This window comes from Mycteria americana, chromosome 7 (genome assembly GCF_035582795.1).
Source record: "Mycteria americana isolate JAX WOST 10 ecotype Jacksonville Zoo and Gardens chromosome 7, USCA_MyAme_1.0, whole genome shotgun sequence".
Lineage (NCBI taxonomy): Eukaryota > Metazoa > Chordata > Aves > Ciconiiformes > Ciconiidae > Mycteria > Mycteria americana.
In genome coordinates this window covers 7,001,841-7,023,543 of record NC_134371.1, presented here as the reverse complement: position 1 = coordinate 7,023,543, position 21,703 = coordinate 7,001,841, and the positions used below count along the sequence as shown (strand labels likewise).

Below are 21,703 nucleotides of genomic sequence, written 5' to 3'. Positions count from 1 at the left end.
CCCTCACTAATCTGAGGGTCAAAATGGAGGGGCCATTTCGTTTTTTCAAGAGAAGCTGTAGAGGAACCCTGAAGGCAGGAGCTAAGTAGAAAGTATGATGAACTAATTCCTCTCACTATGTGCTAACTTACCCTTCCCCAGCCACAAGCACCCCGAGACGTCTCTCTGATCCACATCGTAAGCACAGAGTGCACTTTTATTCTGTTAGACTGGTAGAGATACAGGAGTAAAGTCAATGCACGATTTTTAAATTTCTGCTGTATTTTAAAATCTTCAGCTTAAAGAGAAAACCTGGACATCTGCAGCAGCCCCCATCCTCACATCCACCAGCACTCCTCCTATAACCAGTCCCAGGCTGACCCAATCTTTTCAGCACTGCCAGCTGAACGGCAGTTTTGGGGCACCCTTCCAAGCCACTCTTTGGCATTGTCTTCTGCAGCTAGGTGTTGAGGGAAGGGAAACACCTGGCAGGGGTTCCCAAAGGGTTTTGTGCTCCCTCAACCTCCACCAACCCTGACTTCCAGCCGTAATGTGAGGTGTGGAGCAAACAGATGGGATGCCTTGGCCCCGCTGATCTGAAGATCTGTTTTCCAGAAGATACCTTTTGGAAAGCTTATGATGTATGCTTGTTCATAATATGTTTAGAAACTAACCTCCACAATGCACTATCAATACAATTTTTGTTTATAGGCATAATAATAATAATAATAATAACAGGACCCACTGAAGGAGGCAACTTTTCTTTCCTTATACTAAGAAAAGCAAACTAAGTGGAGATCGGAAAAAGGTGGGAAGAGAAGTGATAAGAGTCAGATGGGAAGAGTTTTTTCTTTGCTTAATTACCTAGCACATTTGCAGGCTAGATGAAGAGTACTTGCAGCCCAAAATCGATTTTTAGCTTGCTTCTACTAGATCGTCTTCCATCTGCTGCTGAATCTGAGCACGTAATTCATATTTACCACAGATAGTCACTTGTGAGATGTCTGGAATTATTGAAAATGGAGATGCCTTAACTTACAGAAGCTCCCCCACAGCAAGAAAAATTACTTTTTTGGACGGAGGTTCTGGGCACATTTGGGAGAAATGGAAGACAGATCAGCAAAGCGTCTGACAGATGATTCCTGTGTAGAGCCAGATGAGAGGCCAAGGAACAGACAGGGAGGACAATACTGAGCACAACTTCATGTGAATTAACAGCATTTGAGTGACAAATCTGGGAGAAATTAGGGACAGCATCCAACGGCCTGTTGAAATGATGCAGGCAAGAACAACTAGATTACTAGGCAGCTACCAACGCCATGGCTTGCAATAGCAATGTATTAATAAATAACAGTAGATACAAATAAGAGCAGGCTTAACAAAGCTGAAACCAAACCAGAACAAAACACAGTTCAGCAGCAGCAAACTAATGCTCTTAGACATATGCATTTTTATCTTTCTTGTGCAGCATTTCAATCCACTTTCCTCGTATGGCAGCAACTAATATAAACATCTATGAGCCTTAAAATAAATCTCATTCAGCACATCATGTTCAGGACTATCTACTGACATGATAGTCTCAGTAATCTGGTTTGGCAAAGCTCGCTAAAGAAGCGAAGTGTAGTCTCTAGTTTACCAACTTCAGCAAAATGAAGTTGGAACCTAAAGTTGTGCTCTTGGAAAACTGGCCAACGTGTTCCTGTTGCTCCAAGCTGAACCCCACTACCACTTTAGATATTAAAGAGTCATTATCCTGATAAGGCATTATTTTTCTTATGAGGTTGTTACAGATGTGCAGAAAATAGCATTCATTATGGCGGCAATCTTTGGTCTGGATGCTGCTCTTATTTATGATCTACCGTCTGAATATTCAGTTACACTCGTGAAGTCCGAAGTACCTGCAGATGTACACTGATCAAAATATAACAGCAAATTTGTCCACTGTGTTTCTGTGTAGTTAACTACTAAATTTCCCACCAAACCAGGGGTTCTTTGAACGTACTTAAGGAATAGCACCTAATTCTGTGTCTCACTAGATTCCTAATATCTGAAACAGCTCATCTCGAACATTTAACATGGTTTTCTCTCACCTCACTTTGTCTCAAAAGATGACGCACACAGTTAACTCATATCTACTAAAAGTGTTGTTTTACTCCTGTTTCGAGGACGAAAGCTGAAATGCATTAACAAGTTAAGCTTTTTACACTTGCAACAGTTCTTCCTCTTCTCTTTCATTTGCACAGCACTTACTTCAAAGCCCCAAATATCTGATCACAATGCTCTTAATATAAATATGATTATTCTTAATAGCAATACTCATCCACACAATGCAATAATATGAAGTGAAGACAGACTATTTGAAAGACTTTTCTGAATGTTAACTTTCTATTTAAGCCAGGCTTGCAGAGTAAACTGTAGAATGCCATATGTCTTGGTGCTAATTGTTAATTTCCTTTCATCATTGTTTTACCCAGTATTAAAATGATTTTTCCTGCAGGTTTTTGCAAGGATATGTTAATATATCTAATTTTATATTTTAATAGAATTTCACAAGCCAGTAGGCCTGATACATATCAGTAATTGCTGCTAAAATGGGTGTAAATTGTCTGGATCAAATAATGAGTGTAAACAATTTTTTAATTAGACTGCTTGAAACTTGCAGTAACCGGATAACGATTATGCTAGTCATCAGACAGAGGCAGCACCTTTCGCAATTTATCTCTGTTTCTATTCTACCTCTCTTCACGTTAATGCAGAGCAAACATACGTGTCGAGGCTCGTACATATGACCACTTCCTAACACAGAGAGACTGTACTTGGCACTGTCTTTCTGCAAGGACTGCTGCTGAGACCAAACCATCAGATATGATATTCCACTCCTACAGCCAGGGAAACTGCACCGGACCCTGTGACAGACGGTCTCCATTTCATTTGTGGGTTCTCTGCTGTTATGCTTCTTTAAGGAGTAAGTAGGTCAGAGAAACTGTGCTGGAACAAAGGGAAAATAGTTTCTTCTGTTATATACAACTTCAGCATGTTTGGGGGAGAAAAGGTTTCCAGCATCACTGGGTGAAGATGACAGAACGACAGGAGAATTGCTGGAAGAGCTAGGAGCTTCCTAAAACTGAACCTTTCTGCAGAAAAAATGAGGCCATCTGCATCTCTGCACTGGCTTTACTGTTCAAAGCACGTTTTAATTTCCCTTGGAAACCACCTCCTGACAAGTGCTTTTTGGTTCCTCTCACCTTGGAAAATACTGGTGTAGATTTTTATAATACGATACTTTTCTCTCTCTCTTACAGGCTTTCTGTAAACAGTGAAATAGCTTATCATGCAATTGAAAAAGACAGTCCTGCCAGGAGCATCACTAACCCCTGGCTTAGCAGGCACTGAAAGGGATGGGACAATACATCTATCTCCCTTCGATACCGGGAAAATCTTGCACGTCTCCCCTGCTCACACCTAGGCTCTAAAGGCTCTACTCACAACCTACCAAACTGGAGCGAGGAAAGACAACCGGAGTCACTGGAAGGCAACTGAGAGTCTACCGAGCTTACAGCTCAGATGTCCTCTGCTGCCTGCACCATGGTAACAGGCACTCCTGGGACGAGGAATGTGAGGGGTGATGCCTCCTGAAATAAATATTCAAGTTAAGGCAAAATTCGCCAAGTAAGAGACATCAATTCAAGGGATTATGTCATTTGGTTACAAATGTCGTTCCTTCCTTGGAGTCGCTAGAAGTTTCCAGGACTACATCGATGTATGTCTATGGCCTTTGGGAGATACATATCCTAACCAGAAGAACAGCGTGTGCACAATGACTGTGCCCAATTAACATTTATAGTCGTTAGGCAAGTTCTATTTTGTGATCAATTTTTCATTTATATTGAAGGATATAATCTCCTTCAATGGCAAGCATGTATAGTTTAGCAAAGTATTTTAAAACGGTTTAATATCCACATAAATAATATTTCATATGATATGAAAGGGAAATACTACTGTTTACCCAGTGACATGGGGTTGTAACTCATTTATTCAGTAAATAACTATAATAAAGGCAATTACAGTTTAGAATGCCAGTAAACACCATCTCTTGCAATCCACTTACAAAAGCAGACTTATTAAGAATTGTCAATGATCCTTCATTGATGTTTTTAAAGAATACGTTTAGGTTGCTTCTTAGCCAACCTTACCAATGAGTCTCCCTTAACATATAATTATATCTATTTTTATTTGGATTCTGTATGCATGCAAAAATCACAGAATTCATCTCAACTGCAACAAATATTCATCTAAAAGAAACACAAGCAACTGATAAACGACCCACTAATAATGTACTTGCTAATTCTCTCTTTCAGACTGGATATTGTAAGCATTTTAAGACACTAAGAGGTATAATTAGTTGTAGGAACAACTAAAGACTAATTACCAGTACAGGAAAAAAACCAAAAGCATTACTATAATTAGGTTCATTTGTTCATTTGTTCAGAGGAAAAATCCACAGTATTCTGGAAAACAGTGCAACCTGATTAACATGATTTTCTTGACATTACTGGAGTTAGGAAATGAAGTCACAACTGATAGTTTATTTGAAAAAGAAAAGAAATTTTATAGTCCTCTTTACATAAAGGTCAACTACTCTCAACTAACGTTCCCACGTACTGTGCTTTCTAGAAACAGATTTTTCTTCATTCCCACTTAATGCTACACATAATTGAAAGGACAAGAGATGCTAATTTGATCTTCCTAAATGTCACACATTGAAGAGCAAATGAGAGCTAAAGCAGGTACATTTCTGATGTGCACACCTTTTCAAGCCCTTACATTAATCAGCATCAGGAGATTTCCAAGTATTTTGTTTCACAGGTCTTGCAATCAATGAAACATTTAGTCTCCAACAACTGGCCTGTTATACCTCATTACAGCATGGAAAAGTCAAAAACAATTCTTAATGACCAGGACACGTTCAAGAGCACTGGCTGACTATCACTGCATAAAACGGGAGCTGAATCTTTACAGAAAGGCCATTAAAGCTATCAGAGTCAGAATTTCACTTACTGATTATTTTCTTTTTTTAAAATCCTTTGCTCATCTTTATATTTCTGTTTGTGAAAATGCTTCAACGGCACTTTAAAGCTAACTCCTATTTTAAACCTTATCAGTAAGCAATGTTACAGTAAGCAAACTGCATGTTCAGATTCACTGAAGAAGGGAAAATTGTAATACTGAGTTGAGGGATTTCAATATAAAGTTGTTAAAAGTAATTTCAGATGTCTCAGGGAATATAGTAACAGTATCTTCTGAAAGACTAAGGATATGACAGAGGTCAATTTTGAGTTATCCATGTTTACGCCACAGCCTCTTCCCCCGAGTCAGGTGCTATCTCTTCTCTCAACAGAGGGGACACCATGGAACCTTCCTACAACCCTTTCAAACCATAAAAGACTCCAAAACATCCTTCTAGATCATTTATTTGGTGTCATTTTTCCACCAGAGACTGGCTTCCTAGAGAGGTGGTCGATGCCCCAACCCTCTCAGTGTTTCAGAAGCATTTGGACAACGCCCTTAAGAACATGCTTTAGCTTTTGGTCAGCCCTGAATTGCTCAGGCAGTTGGACGAGGTGATCATTGTAGGTCCCTTCCAACTGAAAGATTCTACTCTATTTAATTATTCCATTAGACATCCACAGTTTACCCGCATTAGGCTGTTAAAGCACTGCGCAATTAAAGAGGCCAGTGATGCTCAAAGAACCGTACAGGAGTACCGTACAGGAACCGTACAGAACCATACACAGGAGCGAGTAACCCCTCAGTCACGATGCGGTTTATTTGATGGGAATGATCTAAGAGAGGACTGCTACCTCTGTAAGTAACTGCTGTTTCTACCAATTCATGTGTGGGCTGTCATTCTCTGTTCATTAGGAATGATAGCTCTCCTGAATGTACAAAACTTTGCTGCTGTATCCTTTCAGAACATCTCTCATTGTGATCGATGCACACAATGGGGAGTAAAAAGGGACTGTCAGATAGGGAACAAATAAATAGATCTTATTGCCAAGACCTGCCAGCTCCAACTGTTCTCAAACACAGCACCCGGCACAGACAACAGTGCACCCGTTCTACGCCTCTGCTGTGCCCACGCCGGTATGCACTTCATCAGCCCGAGGGCTCCGAGGGCTCAGGGCTACGGCTCGTTTCAGGTATTATCTGAACTAATTGCTACAAACCCAGCCACCAAAGGAAGCCATTTCACGCGAGGACTTCGTTCAAGCAGGAGGAGACAGTGCAATGTAGATGAGTAGTTTCTCTGCATCTCGGGGAGCCCACGTGGACTATAAGCCAAATTTAAAGCTAAGACCACCTAGCAGAGTTAACAAGTTCAAACCTCTCCTAATTAACAGCTCTTAAGAGACCATTTGCAGCGGGAAAAGTTTGTGCAAAAGCAAAGGATGATGCTAAAGCCTTGTGCAAAAGCAAAGGGGAAAAAGCTTTCCTTCTCTGCTGCCAGGTAACATAACATATTTTGTTCTTACAAGGAAACTTATTATTTCCTCCAACATAAAAACAGGCTTAAAACAATTTACAGTTCTTCACCATCCTACCTGCAGTGCTACATGAAAGCAAACAAAAGCAGCCTGCTGGATGCTTCTTTAGAGCTGACTTGATCACACGCTGCTGCAGGTGATGGGCTCCTGCCAAGCATCATTCCCCTCTGAAGAAACTGTTTTTATCAGTCAGACTTTCAAATGGGCATTTATATTCATTGGACATCTCCCAGTATTAATACAGGGGAGCATGTACCCTCTCTGCATCAGTACAGTTGAGATACTGGGAGTATTTAGTCATTATTCATGGTGGGTTTATTACTTATAATTAGAGCTTTTGGGCCAGATCTTCAGCTGGCATAAACTCAGCCCAGCTCTATTTAAATTAAAGGAATCATGCTAATTTACACCAAATTATGATCTGTACTGAAGGTCTCTAAGGACTATCTACTTGATACACCAGTTATTTTACCTAATTAAACTAGTTGAGAGTGTTTCTTAGTAAATTATGAGCCATCTATGATATTTATTCATTGAAGAGCTCAGACTGTTAGGCAACACTCACGCATTGTCTTTCTTTCCTTCCCTTTTTTTACTGAATATATCTCATCACAACTTTGGAGCTACATTAGCAAATCTTCCCGTACAAAGTTTGCATGGGAAAATACTTTTTGCTGAGCACTGACTGTTTAATGTTCATTTTTGTGTTTCTTGCACACCAAAAGCTCTCATGGCTTTGAAGAAAATTTTAGGGAAGTGAAACATGGTGGACGAGCTCTTCTGCATCCTTATTTCATAATTATTGTGTAGCTACCAAGCTGATGCCAAGCTCATATTTTCTAATGCTCCAAAATATTATAGCTGTAAAATCCTGACCATCATGTTGCCCAGAAAACCTTGTTCTGCTCAGTTTTGCCTTTCCTAGACCTCTGATTTCGTAACCCTTTGTTTTATTAATACACACAGCATGCCGGGTGCAGTATCTTTGTTTTGCATATTCCAAAGGGTAAAGCACTATGACCACGAAACTTGGTATTAACTTTTACTGGCAGAGGGGCCAGGGTTTTGCTAAAATTTCAACAGTACAGCACTGATTTCTGTTGTTCTATAACAACTTTAACAGCTTCGTTACATAATTTGCTCAGTTAGACTACGGGCACAGAATCCCTATTAAAACAATATTTTGTATATATTTGTAGGTATGAAGTAATCAGGAAAACAACATTTTTCTTACAGTGAATTCACACAGAATTCATTGCCATTAACACAAGGAAAGGATTCATACCACTTACCTTTTGTTTCTGTCTTCTATCTGCAAGATATAGACCACGTCATCGGTAGCGTGAAGCTTGGAACTGCTGTCTCCCCATTTCAGCTTCAGGCTCTGAGGACCCGCTGCGGCACACTCTAACCGAGGAGGTAAGGGTGGTAATGGCCTGGTTTTTGCTTTAATAAAGTGGCTAAATGGTCCAGCTCCAATTTCATTGACAGCCTGGATCCTGATCCTAAAACGAACAACAAAAAAGGTAAATGTTAAATAAAGTGCTTTCACGAGGTTCTTGGTATAAAAAGCCTCAAGAAACAAAACAGCCTTCTGGACCTGACTGCTCCGTCACTAACACAGTGCCCGCTCCCAGCTACCAGTGCTTTGCTTTCGCAAAACGAAAGGCTCTGTAAACATAACAAGTATTATCATCCTGTTTATATTGCAAGAGCTGCAATGAAGATACCAAGAAATGCAGTAAGGCAGAGGGAGGAAGATTTGGGTAAGCAATCTCAGAACCTGATGGCAGTCCCTTTAACCACGTGAACAAGGAGCAGCAGCACAGATACAAGTGCAACCTGGAAAACATGAAGTGTGTAACTATGAATAAATAAAATGCAGAAGTGTGTTGTGATTGTCTAACAAAGGTCATGGACTAATTTAGGTGAAATCATTAAGTGAAAGCATTGGTGTCACTGCCACGAAACCCATCTCCGTGTTGGTAAGTATCTCTGAAGACCAAAGAACAGTATTATTTCAGCGTGTGCAGCGTCTCACAAAGCACACAAAGCACACTAAGTACATTAAACTCTACTGGGAAGAGCTAAGAAGGTTAAATACACAAGCCTTCTACATGTCTTACACAAACTGTGGAAATATTAACCGTCACCGAACCATCTATTAGATCAAATAAAAGTTGGACTCAAGTCACTCTCACAAGATGCATAAAAGCTCTTGAGCCATTTGAATCGCATCAAGGACATTTAGAAGAAGAGAAAAGCAGACCACCTACCTAGTCATAGAAGATTTAATTTGGAAATATTCTTAAGACTGAGCCAGTATTCTAAATTCTCTTTCTTAAGATAATGACTCTGGCTTCTCCTTTGTCACTTTTCTCTTACTGGTCTGCACCTTAGTTTAGTAATTTGCACAATGAGAATCTGCTTATAGGAATGAGTGAAGAGTAGTAGTCTTTCACTATGGGAACATCAACAACAACATCCTAACAAAAACGTGAAATATGCATTTCAAGAGAGCTTTGAGGACTGTGTAAATGGAAATATTGGTACAGACCAGCCTGAAAGGTTTTAGAAGTTTGTTACATCAAAGTGAAAATAAGAGAAAACAGAAGGGGCAAACTAATTAGTTTTTTTAGATAGTTCAGTCTAGTTTAGATAGCTGGACAGATGCCATTTACTTTGGAAATCCTGTGCACAGCAGCCTAGTATTTTCTCATGGGAAAAGACTCTCTACAAGCGTTGCTTCTTCTCAAAACTATCAGCCACCAAGAAGCCAGAAGTCCCTGGGGAAGGTGGTAGGGGGAGAAGGCAGAAGAGCAGAACCTGGTATACCCCTACGACTGCCTGCTTCAGAGAAAGCAGAAGATAAATAGAACTGTCTTTGGTTGGCATAGCTACTTATTTTGATTGAAGTACATAAAGTGATGTAAGTTCATGTAAACAACATATGAAAAATTACTTTGCTTTGAACAGCAAGTTTTCAACTCTACCATTAGAAAAAGATTAGGTAGAGTTAAAGGGAGAGGGAAAAACACTCCAGAGAACAATACTCCCCATTAAAAAAAAAACCCAAACCCATATTTTCAGCAGTTTCAAGAATAAAAAGGGTTACATTATTAATAAACATATTGCAAAATAATAGAGCCTTATCTACTGATTAGGCAGCTAAAATAATTGTACACTGTAAGAATGCACTGTGTTTACACAGTCATGTGTAAATGTGTGGTTAAACCTTTGCTTATTGACCTAGCCATTAACAAGGGTAAAGTATTGCTTGGCGTGGAGCTGCATTTTCCTTTTAACCTTCTTTCTGGTTTCAGGAAATGCATCCTGACCACCTTACAACACTATACAACGATGATTGCATCCTCTGCCTCCCAAAAGGTGGATGGTATGAAGAAAGATGTAGTGGGAGCCTCCTCTTCAACTGCTGCATACAAGCATTTGACATAAAAAGAACAAAAGGCTTTTCTAGTATCTTAAGAAGCGTAATTAATATAGGCATTGATCTTATTTCATGTTATGTTACTGGTTTGCTTCAGATTGAAGAGTCATTACATTAATATTTAATGGTCTTTCCAGTTTAAAAAAAAAAAAAAAAAAAAGTGAAAACTGCCTGAATTTTCACTGGATTCTGGCAAGTTATCCATTAGCATATTGCACATAAACAGTAACAGCTACATTACAAAATGCTACTACTTTTTTGTAGATTGATTACAGCAACACGCTCTAGAGCACATAGCATTTTCTTCTGGTTTTATTTTGTATTATCCAAAGTCCCAGCAACAACAAAGCCTCTCCTGTCCTCAAGCATCATAACTTTAACTCATTTCCAAATGGCAGCTACCACACTTGAAAACAAGCAGTGATTGAAACGAATCTCTCTCAAATATCACATCACATTTCTTAAGCAGAAGCTGATAGATGTGCTTTTTAGGTACGCGCATGAACATACATCTGCATTTACTTGCCTTCCCTTCACCAGGTATTTGCACAAGGTAAAAATGTGTCTCCTCCTCTTCCCTCATTTGCTGTCCCTCCTTTCACCTGCTGCATGGTGTTCTTGCTCCCACCTTCTGACGCACACAAATATGCACACCCCCTCCCCCTTCTGACTTTGGAGCACAGTAAGACTGATGGAAATTCTTAAGCCTTAAAATAGAGACAGGCATCTTTCCAGATGAATGATGATACTGGGAAAGCAGGAATTGATTTAGTTGACTCTAACGCGGCTGGATATGGCCACCCTTTTTCTGCTGATTGCACCACCATAAAACTCTTTGTAAATTGCCACCAACATTCCCAGGTCCTGAGCTTTGCCAGACGCGCACAACCAACCAGTTTTGGTTTCCTGCGCACATGGCACTGTAACCCAGACCCAGCTCCCACCTCCCTCTGAACCACAGCAGCGCCTCCTCAACGGGTATCAGGCCTTGGAAATGTCCGCAGGGAAGGGGAGAAGGAAGAAGGGAAAAAGCAAGGAGAGAAAGAAGGACCATCTGGAGGAGGAGGGAGAGCACATGGTGATGGGACAACACCTCGTACGGCAGCATCTTTGCTCCAGCTCAGGTGCTTTCTCATGTCCCTGCCCCAGTCGGCAACACTGAGCTCCTCCAGCTGGGTGGCACAGCCATAGCGGGGAAGAGAACTTCCACAATTAAGTGGAAACCGATTACTGTTTACAGAACTGATACTGCGAAAAAAATCAATTCTTTATTTTTGCGTAAAAGTCGTATATAGACATGTAGAAATACTTGCAATAAAACCACTTCCTGAATGCCTTTCAACTTTTTCACTAATGGTTTCTAAGTTAAAATACCCCAAACACTGTCTTGGAAAGGTGGTTTTAAAATCTGACAACCACAATTTGAAAGTAAATTTTTTGAAAATGTAAAGCCTATATTTAGGGATAGTACCTACTTCTGCAGACCCTGGACCAATAATATTTGTATTCATTCTCACATTTTCCCACTGCATCTTTTAAACATTTAGAAAAAAATAAATCAGACTAGGCAAATTTAGAAACCACTAGAAGATCTTTAACAGACTATCTTGTAACATTCTTGACCCAGGAAAATAAACAGACTAAACAGGATGCTATTTTCGGATTGGTCCAAAATCCTTTGTATAGTATCCCAACAAACTGAAAAATCACTTTTGAATTAATCTTAAGAGTCTGACATGAGAAGAGTTTGATTCGCTAGTTCCCATAAGCGGAATGCCACCAGTCGCAATACACGCCCCTGTGGAAACCTGTGGGAGTTAAAATGCCACGGACTTCAAAAGGGAGGAGAAGCAGCGTGCTCTCCCATCAGCAGCAGCCGGAACGTAGGGGCGAGTAACCCTACACAGCCCCCAGGACAAGCCAGCCCCACAGATCCCCACTCAGACTGCACTCTTCTGGGCCCGGAATAAGACTTAGTTTTACACTCTGAAGCATAAATTTTGTTTTATAACCCACTTAAGCATTGCTAACTTCAGCATCCATGTGCGTTTTTCTCTCTTCATCTTGGAAGATCTTTTCCTCGATACAGTTTAGAAATTTAAAATGTCTAGAATTTTTATTCCTAAATCAAATTAAAATTAAGTGTTGCTATTAAAATTTAATAAGGCTACTATGTATTTCTGTAAACTATGTAACTTCAGAAGAAAATAAGCATTCTTAAAATCAGAAGTTGTTTGGCAGTGAAGTATCTCAACAGCACAGCACAATTTCTATGGAAAGCATTGAGCGAAGCTTGACAACAGAGTGTAACAGAAAATCGGTGTTTCTATTACTGTTGAATACTTATTTATTGTGGAATATTTATTAACTCACTTCTAGTTACATCAGTTCACAGAAAACCAGTCCACGTATTATTACCCTATAATCAGAGCTTCCCGAGCTTCATGGCTATGTCAATAAAACGGAAAGACTGCAGAACTCTCAGACATATTTCTGCAGTTGCTCACCAGCAACGATGTTTACATAGTGCTTTTACGAGGCATCTGCTTTTTGCAACAGGAACGCCGGTCTGTGTCCGATATTGGAGAAGTCCTCTTGAAATCAGCCCTACGCTGGCTATTAGCAGCACGGCAGAAGCATGCCCCAGCTCCTCCTGCCCTGAATATATTTTGGGATGCAAATCCTTCTTGGGGCATGCTGGCTGGATTTGCTACTAAGACACAGAAACCATCAAACTTGTCAGCTTGAGCCCACCTCCACAAAGAGCCTGGAGTTTGCTCAGTGTATACTTGAGTTGCTCAGGTATGGCCATTCCCACACAGAAGCTGGAAGCAGCAGAGCAACGCCAGACCTAAGCTACCAAGTCCAACGGGGTGGACACCCATAGACACGCTGTTAGAATCATACCGCTATGCAAAACAACGTTCCTTTCCAATTTTGGACTTGGTGGATTCATAATAACCAAGATTTGCTTTCAATTTCGTGTTCCCACAAAAACATCGACAGTGAAATTCCAACGCAACTAAAACATATAAGCCCTTTGCTGATTTACTTCAAATTCTGCTGAAGCTTTGGCAAGAGAGTTCAGGGTCTCAAACACAGTAGTGTTTGGCTTGTGTAGTCTAGGAAAAACAAGGCCTGGAAGAAAACACGTTCACTGCTTTTAAACACAGCAAGGAATAAACACTTGAGAGAGAGAAAAGCTAGTTGAGCTAAAGTTGACACAGAAAGAAAAACCACTGGTGAACAAATTTAGAGAACGAGATCAGTGATGTTCTGAAACACTCTTCTGATTAAAACAGGGAGGGCAAAAAACCCACCACCTCTTAGCATACAGCTTGATAAACGTGTTTCTTACGCATACATTTATCAGGGCACAGATGTTCCCTGACGAAAGACAGGTGTCAAGATAGGCTTGAAGAAGAAATATCAGTGAAAGAGTTAACGATCGATAGCAAAAACCCTTTGACATGTATATTTTCATTAGCAGAAAAATACCTCAAACTATAGATGAGGTGCTTTTGCCACTCGGCTGCAGTCACTTGTCTTCCCTGACAGGCATGCGATGCAAGAGTTGGAGGTTTCTTCCTCTTGTTTTAGTAAAGAAAAGAGCTTTCATATATTATGACTTCTGGTTAGTCATCCACTGGCTTGTGCTCTTCACAATAATTTTTCTTTTTGGTAGGAACTTAGTCTTACAACAATATTTAGAAGAGTTGCAGTTAATGCTTGTGCTTTAGCCTTTTCATTTGGATCAGAGACAAGCAGACTCCATGACTGAAAAGACATTATTTAATATGGTGCTTTTTACAAAATAACGAAGTTAAGAATGCAAAAGAAGAAACAAAAAATCCAGTATGATCTCAGTGTGACAACACTTTTCATGGCAGCAGGAGTAAGAGCTTCATGGACAAGACTGCAGCGCGATTATAAAGAAGAGTAACGTCCTGCCCATCCTTTCATTCCGTATCTCCATTTCCAGGCCTTGAAGACAAGGACATTTCCCTAAAGGAAGCTGTAGACAACCAAGAACCAGGTAAAAAAGAGACTGAAGAAGACGACTTCAGTGAAGAATTTAGATAGTCCATTCTGGCTGTCTTGACTGCGTTGCTTAAAGCTCTCATTTTGCTTTAGCTGTTCTGACTCTTGATTGAACATGCGGAGAAACCAGGGAGTACAAGACTGCCCAAAAGATGATGCAGTTCCACAGCTGGGTAGCCACTCAATAGACAAACTCTTCAACTTCTTATTAGTTTTATCAGGTTTTTGATTAGTCTTCAATCAGCTGGGTTCCCTGGTCTGGCTTAGCGTAAGATCACATAAGCACCAGTGCTGATGCAAGGCAGAGAGTGAGGAACGCGGGAGAACATGGAGATGGAGGGAGGTCAGAAGCATGACAAGAGCAGCCTGAATTGGCTCAAACTCTTGAGCAGCTTTACTCATGTGCAGTATTTTCACAAATACCTTAAACTAGCTTAGGCCAGCATGTCTGCTAGAAGACATGCTGGCTTTCCTTTCTCTCTACCCATTTACAAGGTAAAAAATATGGTTCGTTTTCAACAAGACCAGTTTTCCCAGTCTGGAATGGTGTGAAAGAACTTTGCTGGCACAAAAGAGGGGACAACACAAGGAGGGAAGAAGAGGCTTCCTTTGACAGCAACGCTAGCTTAAATTGACCACAAAACTAGGATCTTAAATAAACACAGTAGAAGACAAGAAAAAGCTTATACTTCATTACTGCCTTTGCCAAAAAGGATCACAGCATTACAAGTCACTGAAGAACTGGGGACAGCGGTAACGTAGCCACATTTCCTGGATTTATATGAGTGATCTGGAACGGAGGGGTTCTGAATCACCAAATTCCTACTTCGCCTTCTTTTTTCAGATTGCCAGAGGGATATATATATATTTTCAATAAATCTACACCTTTATTTTTTATTACATGGTTTTAAAACCTAGATATCCTAGGCAAAGATCAGGAACCACTGTACCAGGCGCTGCAAGCAATATATCTTCCTTGCTTTAAATAACTCCTAGTATACGTATTTGTATAGTTGCTGCAAGAAGTTCTCTTTTTTGGGTACATGATAAAATTTGAGAAATGAACATTTCGTTTAAACTCGACAAGACCTGTAGGATTGTGACCTTGAATACAAAGAAAAAAAGAAAAATATTACAGAAGGTCTGTGCCATGTCTAATTTTACAACTGTGCAATCAGATTTCAGTTTTTATTAGAACAGTGCTTAAAATAGAATTACAGAATTTCTTTTGTCACATCTTCTGCTGTATTGCTGTTCATTGCCTGCATGGAACCTTTTTTTTTTTTTTTTTAATTAGCAATTAGGGAACAAACATATAAGCCTGAACATTAAAATAATAATAAAATGATCTTATTATTTCACTTAGAAATTTAGACTCTGAAGCAATATAAAGAAATTGTTTTTAAATTCAGATTATCTTTTAATTAATCTCCATATGCTAGAAACAAAAAATAGCTGTAGCTATACAAATAAAAGTTCATTGCATGCAAATTGCTATCTCCTCACAGGGATCAATACAGTTAATAATATAAACCCCTGGAATAGTACTGCTAAGCATCTGAAAAAACAGGAGATGTCGCATTGTAATTTTAGTTATTTCCCATTTTTTAAATTCATTTACCTACCAGCGTAACCTTACCTTAAGCAGAGCAACTTAAAAAGAAGAAAAGGTCAGAGATAATGCCAGGAGAGGAGAAAGAGGAAAAGGGCGGGGAGAAAGCAATATTTCAACATGAACTACCACAATCCATTCCAGAAAGGAATTATTACAGATTTCCATGCTCCCTGGGGTTGGATGCTTGGGTTGTCGGCATTTTTTTTTCCCTTACTCACTCTACATGCCATAAAATGTTTCCTATGTAAAATTAAGCTGTGTGATCTCATCCCGAGTGCTCTGTACCACATCAAAAAAATTGTACTCACCGGTATGAGGTTTCTGGAAGCAAATCATCGATAACGTAACTTGTAACATTTCCTACTGGAATGCTGATGTCCCCCAGGTCAATGTTGTATGACGTAATCTCAGCTCCGTTATTGCATGGTTCTTCCCAGTTCAGTACAAGGCACACCGAGGGTGAGAGTTGATAGGCATCCATGTGCTCATCCTCCAGCACCGAGAGGGTAGAGACAGCGTCAGGCACAGATGCGGGGATCCTGCAGGTTACCAGCTCACTGTAGGGTCCAGCTCCTGCCTGGTTAATAGCCTGTGTGTTAAAAAAAAAAAAAAAAATCATTTTAACAGGATAAATGTTCTCTTTCACACGTCTATCGAGTTCATGACAGTGAACTGTGCAGTCCGGAAGAGTTGCATGGATTCTTCAGAGGATATACACCGCTGGCTTATTCTCTAAAGCATGACTCATACCCTGTACGAGTCCTATACTAGAGCAATTAATATCTTCCTTTGTTACTCAGGAGTATCTTTCAAATAAATTTGAGAATATTTCTCTTTTTCCTAATAGCTATTCAATCAAACTTAACGGTAACCTTTTTATCAGCAGCAAACTTTGTTTAGTAAGGGAAAATGTCACAGTCATGCTGTCAGTGACAGGTGACATCACGTTGTTCAGCAAATCGGCCACCCGAAATTGTTGAGCCACCCTGTATAAAATCCTCAGTACACTGCGGAGTGCAACATCAGACGCTTTCGGCAAGCAGAGTACCCCTAAACACAAGGGGCATTTGACTTGCTGAGAGCTACACTGGTTCCTAACTCGGAGAATGGATAGCTAATTTCATTTCTGATGTGAGAATATAGGAACTCAGCACGGCATTAAGTCTATGACTTAGATTTCCCCAGAAGTCACAAACCACTAGCGAACCACCACCAACGCACATAGCTCAGTATTTTCCACAAGAGAGGACAGCAACCAATTACTGAGCTCCTCATCCAGGATCCCAGTGGAAACCAAGTTACAAAATCTGGCCCGCTTCTGCTCATTAATTAGAGAGGCTGTTGTCTTTGCCAGCGCAACATTGCACAACTGTACACACCTGGTTTTTTATCAGTTGGTGCTCAGTCAGTGGCAAACGCTGTACACGTTGCACTGGAACGGCCTAGGAAATGACTAACGTTACCTCCAAGCTCCTGTGCACACAATCACAGAACCATGCAGGCTGGAAGGGACCCTGGGACACATCTTGTCCAACCTGCTACTCCAAGCAGCGTCAAAGCTCAATACAGACCAGGTTGCTCAGGCTTTTGTCCAGCTGGGTCTTGAAAGATTCCAAGGATGGAGATTGCACAGCTGCTCTGGACCACTGTTACAATCCTTAATTGCCCACACGGTGATAACTTTTTTCTTTATATCTCATCTGAACATCTCTATTTCAACCTCTGTCTGGAGCAAAACCGGACACAGTATTCCAGGTTCTCATGAACGGTGTGTAATGGGCAATACCACCCTCCCTTGATCTGCTAGCTGGGTTCCTCCTGATACAGCCCAGCATGCCGCTAGCCCACAAGGTACATGGAGAGCTTATGATAGCATATTATGGTGCAGGCTGAGATACAGGAGGTCCAGAAGGTCCAGACCTTCAAAAGCAGCTTTTGACCTTGCCCAGCATCATCCACCACCCGCATTTCCTTTGCGTTTGGAAAAATGAGCCCAGAGTCTCCTGCCAGATTACAATTAATTAGAAAACCCGGGTTTACAGTGTTGCCAGTAGGACTACGATGGCAAGGAAAGGACACATCAAACAATTGCTTGATTTCTTATCTATGCTTAACTGTAGTGAATAACTTATTTCTGCTATGCATAATACAAGCACAAAGCCATGTTCTGTTTTTCCAGGAGGCGTTTTGTTCAATTGAAGAAAGAGATAATAAAGTTAGATTTGTCAGCATTTAAAAAGCCCTTCAAAAGAAATCCTGCTCCAGGGACATCTTCTATTTAGTGAAGCGTTCCTAAAGCTGTTAGAAGTGAGCCTTGTTTTGTGGTCTGCCAATGATATGATTTGTCTTGCCTCTAAACCAGTGTTTGGCAATCTGTATCTTGCTCCAAGCAATTTATTTTTAGCGGTGCTTTTAACTGCTTTATTGGACAATCTCATCATCATAACTGATGGGAATTCAGTTCTTTGCTTCCTAGATAATTCCCCGCGCCCCCCAGTGACACAGTATTTCCCTTTGCAGAAGCCACAATTGTTTTCAGGAATATTCATTACAAGAAAAAAGTTGAGCAACAGTGAAGACAAATTGTCTGCCCTGCAGTTATATATGCCTGATTCCTCAATTCTCTCTTTTTATTGAGTTACTGTAGATTGAGATGGCAATACTGTGCGTTTATTAGAACGCAGAGCGAATGTGGTTTGGGGAATCTCTATTTTTAAAAAGTAAAAGAAAGATTTTTCTGTTAAAGCTGCTAACGGATAAGAAAAGCAGCTATTATTCTCCCCTTCTTATTTAAAAAAAAAAAAAAAAAAATAATCAAAATTTCTGCAACTATTTCACTTTCCTTCATCTGCTACACACACTTTACTATTCTTTTTTAATTGTTTAAATGTTCCAGTGTATCTTATAACAAATTCTTCTCCATATAATACACAGATCAGATCTAGAGGATGAAGCCCTCTAGAAAGTAACGCATGGGTCACTGATGGACTCAATAAAATCTCGTAGTGCTGTTGTGCATTTCACTTAACTTCTGCCTATGGATCAAATTGTATCGGCTGTGTTAAAAACTGGGTAGATTTGTGCGACATTTTTGTGGCAGGTAATTTAAAATGAACGCCCGCTCGAAAGCAAAGATGCTATACAGCTGGCTGTTTCCATTTTTAACACTGAAATCTCCTTGAGCTCCCCGCCGCTCACCGCAGGAGCGGTCTCACGGTCTCCTCCCTGCCCAGCGGACGCTGAATGCCTTCCCTCCTGCGCAAACAAGAGGCACGTCTCTGGCTCACGCTTGCAAGCCACTCACACGTGCCCTTTCAACTCGCCTTCCCCAGCAGTGCCAGCGCACGGTACAGGGCCAGCTATGACCACGTCAGAAAATACAGTTGAGTGTACCCAGAGGTGTGGGGCCCTAGCTCCTTGGCTGCTGGCCAGCTGCTCGAAAGCTACTTCATTAAAAAAAAAAAAAAAAGTTAAAAAAATTTCAATGTCCTGTTTAAAAAAAAAAGTAAAGAGGAAACACTCGACAGAAGCATGTTGTCCTTGATCAAAGGAACGACCCTGGGTGGTCCACACATTGCCAGCTGGGTGGGTACATGAACTTTTGGTCGGATTTACTGGTGGTATTCTGTCTTAACATACAAATAAATCTTGTGGAAGAATAGCTTGGGCAAAAATATTTTTACTTCACTCCCACTTACTTTACTTTCCCTTTATTTTTCAGTGGACATAAAGGAGAAAAAGTGGTGTATTTTTATTTTCATATACATATATATATATAAGAAATATGTTTTAACTGTTACTTTTTACTGAAAATAACAGCAGAGAAAGAGATCAGAGAAAAAGAAATCATATAGAGACCCTATATGAGATCCAATCTTACAAACCTAAGGGACAAAATGGTGAAGATGAGGACTCGCTTTCTGGCAGCTACCATCTCCTACATACATAGGAATCTACTCAGCTGGTTCTCTTTATTTGATAAATGAAACAGATGTTGGAGTTTATTATTGAAGCTAGGGGAATCTTCAACATCCAGTTGGGAGGTAGACATTGTTTACCTCTCATTACTGAGAAAAAATTAATTTTTTTGGAAATTGTCTAAAACATTATCGTTTGTTTTAGTATCAGAGGGCAAGGTGGCTGTTAAAAGCATTATTCACTGAAAATAAACCACATGATACACGAGAGCCATTTTTGAGGGCTAAAGATTATACCAACTCCCTTGTTCACCACTTTCATCTGTGCAGAATCTAAACTGTTCAGTTATACAGCAACAGTCTGCATTATTTAAAGTAAATGTACATTCCTTCTGACTTACAGAACACATAACTTCATAGTGGCTAATGATAAAAATAAAAACACAGTAGAAGGAAACTCTGTTTACATCTTAGATTGCAATGCATGCAAAAACTCGTAACTTCCATACCTGTAGCCTACAGCAGTAATGCGCTGCCGCTGACAATTCACTTATTTCAAAACAGGTTTCTGTGCCGCTATATGCAAGTTGTAGAGATTCCTCATCTTCTCCCCACTCTAATCTGTATTCAGAGATGTCAGCACCAGAACATTCAGGACTCTGCAACACAAGGATTTATGTGGTTCAATTCAGAAATGAGCACTTCAGATCTCTGTGTTTCACTGGGTAAGGAATAAAGTACATGGGGAAAAAAACCCACCACCACCTTATTTTTAAATTAATACACCATTACTGCTGCAAATGGCAATGTGCTGAATTAGCATTCCCTAATAGGTTACCGAAACAGGCCAATTCTGCACAAAAACTGTCTGATAGAAACGCAGGAAAATGAGAAAGTGTACGCAGCTACTTTGCTTCTCATCAGGACACTCAGGAATAAATTGTCTCTCCACTGGCTTGGCAGAAGCACAACCACGGAGAACACAAAAAAGCATCAATCTAGTGTAGTCTAGTCGAGTGGTCAAAACACAGCTCTGGAAGAGCTAGCCTTCAAGCCTGAAGTAGTTACTCATGTTACTGAGAAAAGAATAACCTCAACAAGCGAGGAGCTCGTCCGAGGTTTTCAGTGGAAGTCACCCATCAAGCTAATGGTCCCAGTATGGGACATGGGAGCGTGGACCTGGGTACGTTAATGTCCACAAAAAGACTCCTATGGGATCCATATGTCCTCAGCAATCCCTTTATCATCTTGATGTCAGAACACAGAATAAATACCTGAATTTGCTGGAGATGAGCTAGTGCAGGCGTAACAGCACGGTTCCCAAAACAAAATACTTTTACCAGAACTACCTAGAGCTGTACTGTGTGGACTGAAGCAGCTCGGGGAATGGAAGCTCTACGTGCAGAAGTGCGGTCTAGGATATAGCAAAGACTTTGTGATTGCGGCACGCAAGGTCTCAATTCCAGTAAAAGGATCCAGAGCATCGCTGCACGCCACGATGACCACCCTGCCCGTGCACGTGGGCTTCTCCAGCTCTGCCTCTGAGCATCCCGCTGGTTTAGTAGGAGCGCTCAGAACTGCTAAGCCAGCGTTTCAAAACAATGCGTAAAAAAGGCATAGTGGGCACCACGGTGTGCTCCCTAGCCAGACAAAACAACTCCACAGCCCTCTACTGTTTTTCCTTCATATTCATATCAGCCAAAAAGTGATAGACTCTTAAAGAAAATATAACCATTGCAAACCACATTACTCCTTCCACAGCTTCATTTTTAGCTAGAATAAACAAATATATCCGGCATATAAATACAGAGCCTACTAGAAACACTGCTGCATTTGCTCATGGTTGGGGAGAGCAAATGCCTGTCCATACACTCATTTGAAAGGTAACATTCAAAACCTTCAGTGCCACTTCTAGCTTAGTGTCACAAAACGTTGCAAGAAATACTAACAAATACCCCCAAACTGCACCAAACGCACCGGTTTCACTATAAAATTAAACTCAGATTACGTTTGTATCTAGATATGTTGTTAGCACAATCAATTTATTTGAGCATCTCGTGAACATTAATAAGTTCCTTCTCAACAGGGACATCCTTTTGTGGAGGGACCCAACAGACGCAGGGCTGGAACGGCTGCTAGGCTTTCAAAGAAAGTCCGT

At 40.5% G+C, this 21,703-nt stretch overlaps 1 protein-coding gene across 8 annotated transcripts in view; it reads right to left on the bottom strand.

Annotated features, from left to right (window-relative positions):
* Positions 1-21,703, bottom strand: part of FNDC3B (fibronectin type III domain containing 3B) — a 215,611-nt gene that overhangs the window by 20,972 nt on the left and 172,936 nt on the right. For all 8 annotated transcript variants that reach the window (XM_075506878.1, XM_075506879.1, XM_075506880.1 and 5 more), the window contains 3 exons: positions 20,055-20,204; positions 15,937-16,217; positions 7,817-8,029 (listed from right to left, as the gene is read on the bottom strand). In XM_075506878.1, coding sequence (XP_075362993.1) covers positions 7,817-8,029; positions 15,937-16,217; positions 20,055-20,204 — 644 coding nt within the window. The remainder of the gene's footprint in view (positions 1-7,816; positions 8,030-15,936; positions 16,218-20,054; positions 20,205-21,703) is intronic.